Genomic DNA, 6638 nt, shown 5'->3' with positions numbered 1-6638 from the left:
AGCATTTCACACATGTTATCCAGATACTGACTGTCTATAGCAGCTCCCACCAGAATGGGCTTAGAGTGAGGCAGATGAACCTGTAGTCATATTACTACAACAGTATTTAACATTATCCAGATACTGACTGGTCTATAGCAGCTTCCCACCAGAATGGGCTTTAGGTGAGGCAGATGAACCTGTAGCCATATTACTACAACAGTATTTAACATTATCCAGATACTGACTGGTCTATAGCAGCTTCCTCCAGAATGGGCTTTAGGTGAGACAGATGAACCTGTAGTCATATTACTACAACAGTATTTAACATTATCCAGATACTGACTGGTCTATAGCAGCTTCCCACCAGAATGGGCTTTAGGTGAGGCAGATGAACCTGTAGCCATATTACTTCAACAGTATTTAACATTATCCAGATACTGACTGGTCTATAGCAGCTTCCCACCAGAATGGGCTTTAGGTGAGGCAGATGAACCTGTAGCCATATTACTACAACAGTATTTAACATTATCCAGATACTGACTGGTCTATAGCAGCTTCCCACCAGAATGGGCTTTAGGTGAGGCAGATGAACCTGTAGCCATATTACTACAACAGTATTTAACATTATCCAGATACTGACTGGTCTATAGCAGCTTCCCACCAGAATGGGCTTTAGGTGAGGCAGATGAACCTGTAGCCATATTACTTCAACAGTATTTAACATTATCCAGATACTGACTGGTCTATAGCAGCTTCCCACCAGAATGGGCTTTAGGTGAGGCAGATGAACCTGTAGCCATATTACTACAACAGTATTTAACATTATCCAGATACTGACTGGTCTATAGCAGCTTCCCACCAGAATGGGCTTTAGGTGAGGCAGATGAACCTGTAGCCATATTACTACAACAGTATTTAACATTATCCAGATACTGACTGGTCTATAGCAGCTTCCCACCAGAATGGGCTTTAGGTGAGGCAGATGAACCTGTAGCCATATTACTACAACAGTATTTAACATGAGATCCTCTCTAAGCTTTACAGGAATGTGGTTCTGAATATAAACTGCAGCACCTCCACCATTGGCATTCCTGTGTTTTCTGTAAATGTTATAACCATGTATTGCTACCACTGTATCATCAAAATATGTTATCTAAGTGAGTTGCAGAGATTGTCAGAATATGAATGTCATCTGTTCAACTTCCTCTTTAAAGTTGTAATAGTAAAATGTGCAAGGTGGCCATAGAAATAAACGTGGGGTTTTGGGTGCGGGCTGTTTCCCAATGTTGGAAGGGGGGTCTGAGTGAAAAAGTTTGAGAACCCTTGTGCTAAATGACTAAAATGTTAGTCTCTGTGTAGGACGGTCCTGCGCCGGGTCTGGGCCGGGTGATAGGGGAGCTGGGTGAGGATGGGTGGATTAGGGTCCAATGGGATACCAGCAGTACCAACTCCTACAGGATGGGGAAGGAAGGAAAATACGACCTGAAACTGTCAGAGCCACCGCCTGCCTCCCAGCCTGCTACTGAAGACTCTGACACCGAGGATGACACTGGTCAGTATATATGCACCCCCTGGTCAGTATATATGCACCCTGGTCAGTATATATGCACCCCTGGTCAGTATATATGCACCCTGGTTAGTATATATGCACCCCTGGTTCAGTATATATGCACCCCCTGGTTAGTATATATGCACCCCCTGGTCAGTATATATGCACCCCCTGGTCAGTATATATGCACCCCCTGGTCAGTATATATGCACCCCCTGGTCAGTATATATGCACCCCCTGGTCAGTATATATGCACCCCCTGGTCAGTGTATATGCACCCCCTGGTCAGTGTATATACACCCCCTGGTCAGTATATATGCACCCCCTGGTCAGTATATATGCAACCCCCTGGTCAGTATATATGCACCCCTGGTCAGTACATATGCACCCCTGGTCAGTACATATGCACCCCCTGGTCAGTACATATGCACCCCCTGGTCAGTATATATGCACCCCTGGTCAGTATATATGCACCCCTGGTCAGTGTATATGCACCCCTGGTCAGTGTATATACACCCTGGTCAGTATATATGCACCCCTGGTCAGTATATATCACCCTGGTCGTATATCACCCTGGTCAGTATATATGCCCTGGTCGTACTATGCACCCCTGGTCAGTATATATGCACCCCGGTCAGTACATATGCCCCCTGGTCGTATATATGCACCTGGTCGATATATGCACCCCTGGTCAGTGTATATGCACCCTGGTCAGTGTATATGCACCCCTGGTCAGTGTATATACACCCCTGGTCAGTGTATATACACCCCTGGTCAGTGTATATACACCCCCTGGTCAGTATATATCACCCGGTCGTGTATATATGCACCCCTGGTCAGTGTATATGCACCCCCTGTTAAGTGTATATGCACCCCCTGGTCAGTGTATATACACCCCCTGGTCAGTATATATGCACCCCCTGGTCAGTGTGTATATATGCACCCCCTGGTCAGTGTGTATATATGCACCCCCTGGTCTGTGTATATATGCACCCCCTGGTCAGTATATATACACCCCCTGGTCAGTATATATGCACCCCCTGGTCAGTGTATATACACCCCCTGGTCAGTGTATATACACCCCCTGGTCAGTGTATATACACCCCCTGGTCAGTGTATATACACCCCCTGGTCAGTGTATATATACACCCCCTGGTCAGTGTATATACACCCCCTGGTCAGTATATATACACCCCCTGGTCAGTGTGTATATATGCACCCCCTGGTCAGTGTATATGCACCCCCTGATAAGTGTATATGCACCCCCTGGTCAGTATATATGCACCCCCTGGTCAGTGTATATACACCCCCTGGTCAGTGTGTATATACACCCCCTGGTCAGTGTGTATATACACCCCCTGGTCAGTGTGTATATATACACCCCCTGGTCAGTGTGTATATATACACCCCCTGGTCAGTGTGTGTATATATACACCCCCTGGTCAGTGTGTGTATATATACACCCCCTGGTCAGTGTGTGTATATATACACCCCCTGGTCAGTGTGTGTATATATACACCCCCTGGTCAGTGTGTGTATATATACACCCCCTGGTGCAATCAAATCAGATAAATTAGATTTCTTAAGGCCTACATCAACAACGAATCAAGTGCTTCACAGTGTGTAGAATATAAGGTGAAATAACATGTCAGACAGACCTTTTCTCTAATGTATAATTCTGTGTGTGTACTAGAAGGAGAGGTGCTGGATAAGAGTGCCCACCCTACAGCCATGTTGTTAACCAGCACAGTGAACCTGTTGAAGACCCTGTCTCTGTCTGCTGGGATCTACTCCGAGGTGATGCAGACAGACGCCACACGGACCCTCTGTGGTCTTCTCCGCATGCTGGTGGAGAGTGGAGCCAACGATAAGACCGGTAAACTCACTTGATCTCAAGAAAGAGGCTATGTAATCACTCAGCCCGGGAGAAATGCCTGTCTGACCTCTACCCTCAGGTTCTCACCGGCTGGTGTCCAGGGAGCAGCATCGTAGCTGGTGTACTCTCTGTCCTGACCTCTGACCTCTACCCTCAGGTTCTCACCGGCTGGTGTCCAGGGAGCAGCATCGTAGCTGGTGTACTCTCTGTCCTGACCTCTGACCTCTACCCTCAGGTTCTCACCGGCTGGTGTCCAGGGAGCAGCATCGTAGCTGGTGTACTCTCTGTCCTGACCTCTGACCTCTACCCTCAGGTTGTCCATCTCACCGGCTGGTGTCCAGGGAGCAGCATCGTAGCTGGTGTACTCTGGGTTTCATCCGCAGCGTGGCCCTCCAGCCTCAGATGTGTTCTTCTCTCAGTACTTCGGCCTGGATCGGTCTGCTGATCCGCATTGTAGAGGGACAACAGTCCTGTAATGCTGTTACTCTGCAGAGACAGGTAAGACCACCTTGATGTTGGTCAATAAAAGACTGGTGGTGATGTCCTGCTGGTGCTGGGGAAGCTCTGTCTTTGGTACCAGTAAAGACTGGTGGTGATGACCTGCTGGTGCTGGAAGCTCTGTCTTTGGTACCAGTAAAGACTGGTGGTGATGTCCTGCTGGGGAAGCTCTGCCTTTGGTACCAGTAAAGACTGGTGGTGATGACCTGCTGGTGCTGGGGAAGCTCTGTCTTTGGTACCAGTAAAGACTGGTGGTGATGTCCTGCTGGTGCTGGGGAAGCTCTGTCTTTGGTACCAGTAAAGACTGGTGGTGATGTCCTGCTGGTGCTGGGGAAGCTCTGCCTTTGGTACCAGTAAAGACTGGTGGTGATGTCCTGCTGGTGCTGGGGAAGCTCTGTCTTTGGTACCAGTAAAGACTGGTGGTGATGTCCTGCTGGTGCTGGGGAAGCTCTGTCTTTGGTACCAGTAGACTGAGTGGTGATGACCTGCTGGGGAAGCTCTGTCTTTGGTACCAGTAAAGACTGGTGGTGATGACCTGCTGGTGCTGGGGAAGCTCTGTCTTTGGTACCAGTAAAGACTGGTGGTGATGACCTGCTGGGGAAGCTCTGTCTTTGGTACCAGTAAAGACTGGTGGTGATGACCTGCTGGGGAAGCTCTGCCTTTGGTACCAGTAAAGACTGGTGGTGATGTCCTGCTGGTGCTGGGGAAGCTCTATCTTTGGTACCAGTAAAGACTGGTGGTGATGACCTGCTGGGGAAGCTCTGTCTTTGGTACCAGTAAAGACTGGTGGTGATGACCTGCTGGGGAAGCTCTGCCTTTGGTACCAGTAAAGACTGGTGGTGATGACCTGCTGGGGAAGCTCTGTCTTTGGTACCAGTAAAGACTGGTGGTGATGACCTGCTGGTGCTGGGGAAGCTCTGTCTTTGGTACCAGTAAAGACTGGTGGTGATGACCTGCTGGTGCTGGGGAAGCTCTGTCTTTGGTACCAGTAAAGACTGGTGGTGATGTCCTGCTGGGGAAGCTCTGCCTTTGGTACCAGTAAAGACTGGTGGTGATGACCTGCTGGTGCTGGGGAAGCTCTGCCTTTGGTACCAGTAAAGACTGGTGGTGATGTCCTGCTGGTGCTGGGGAAGCTTTGTCTTTGGTACCAGTAAAGACTGGTGGTGATGTCCTGCTGGTGCTGGGGAAGCTCTGTCTTTGGTACCAGTAAAGACTGGTGGTGATGACCTGCTGGGGAAGCTCTGCTCTTTGGTACCAGTAAAGACTGGTGGTGATGTCCTGCTGGTGCTGGGGAAGCTCTGTCTTTGGTACCAGTAAAGACTGGTGGTGATGACCTGCTGGGGAAGTCTGTCTTTGGTACCAGTAAAGACTGGTGGTGATGTCCTGCTGGTGCTGGGGAAGCTCTGTCTCTTTAGTACCAGTAAAGACTGGTGGTGATGACCTGCTGGGTGAAGCTCTGCCTTTGGTACCAGTAAAGACTGGTGGTGATGTCCTGCTGGGGAAGCTCTGCCTTTGGTACCAGTAAAGACTGGTGGTGATGTCGCTGGGCTGGGGAAGCTCTGTCTTTGGTACCAGTAAAGACTGGTGGTGATGACCTGCTGGGGAAGCTCTGCTTTTGGTACCAGTAAAGACTGGTGGTGATGTCCTGCTGGTGCTGGGGAAGCTTTGTCTTTGGTACCAGTAAAGACTGGTGGTGATGACCTGCTGGTGCTGGGGAAGCTCTGTCTTTGGTACCAGTAAAGACTGGTGGTGATGTCCTGCTGGGGAAGCTCTGCCTTTGGTACCAGTAAAGACTGGTGGTGATGTCCTGCTGGTGCTGGGGAAGCTCTGTCTTTGGTACCAGTAAAGACTGGTGGTGATGTCCTGCTGGGGAAGCTCTGCCTTTGGTACCAGTAAAGACTGGTGGTGATGTCCTGCTGGTGCTGGGGAAGCTCTGTCTTTGGTACCAGTAAAGACTGGTGGTGATGACCTGCTGGGGAAGCTCTGTCTTTGGTACCAGTAAAGACTGGTGGTGATGACCTGCTGGGGAAGCTCTGCCTTTGGTACCAGTAAAGACTGGTGGTGATGTCCTGCTGGTGCTGGGGAAGCTCTGTCTTTTTAGTACCAGTAAAGACTGGTGGTGATGACCTGCTGGGGAAGCTCTGCCTTTGGTACCAGTAAAGACTGGTGGTGATGTCCTGCTGGGGAAGCTCTGCCTTTGGTACCAGTAAAGACTGGTGGTGATGTCCTGCTGGTGCTGGGGAAGCTCTGTCTTTGGTACCAGTAAAGACTGGTGGTGATGACCTGCTGGGGAAGCTCTGTCTTTGGTACCAGTAAAGACTGGTGGTGATGACCTGCTGGGGAAGCTCTGTCTTTGGTACCAGTAAAGACTGGTGGTGATGACCTGCTGGGGAAGCTCTGCCTTTGGTACCAGTAAAGACTGGTGGTGATGTCCTGCTGGTGCTGGGGAAGCTCTGTCTTTGGTACCAGTAAAGACTGGTGGTGATGACCTGCTGGTGCTGGGGAAGCTCTGTCTTTGGTACCAGTAAAGACTGGTGGTGATGTCCTGCTGGGGAAGCTCTGCCTTTGGTACCAGTAAAGACTGGTGGTGATGACCTGCTGGTGCTGGGGAAGCTCTGCCTTTGGTACCAGTAAAGACTGGTGGTGATGTCCTGCTGGGGAAGCTCTGCCTTTGGTACCAGTAAAGACTGGTGGTGATGACCTGCTGCGCTGGGAAGCTCTGTCTTTGGTACC

General features: G+C 49.8%; 1 protein-coding gene across 1 annotated transcript; it reads left to right on the top strand.

Annotated features, from left to right (window-relative positions):
• Positions 1-1341: 1341 nt before the first annotated feature.
• LOC135566079 (E3 ubiquitin-protein ligase HERC2-like) lies at positions 1342-3905 on the top strand (the record flags this gene model as incomplete). The annotated part of the gene is made up of 3 exons (XM_065013973.1): positions 1342-1534; positions 3225-3407; positions 3721-3905. Coding segments are annotated over 3 exons (561 nt in total), but the record flags the coding sequence as incomplete, so codon positions are not given.
• Positions 3906-6638: the final 2733 nt, after the last annotated feature.

The sequence above is a fragment of the Oncorhynchus nerka genome, unplaced genomic scaffold (genome assembly GCF_034236695.1).
Source record: "Oncorhynchus nerka isolate Pitt River unplaced genomic scaffold, Oner_Uvic_2.0 unplaced_scaffold_7634, whole genome shotgun sequence".
NCBI classification, from domain to species: Eukaryota; Metazoa; Chordata; class Actinopteri; order Salmoniformes; family Salmonidae; genus Oncorhynchus; species Oncorhynchus nerka.
Note: the sequence above shows the minus strand (reverse complement) of the source record. Positions and strands in the feature narration are given on the sequence as shown.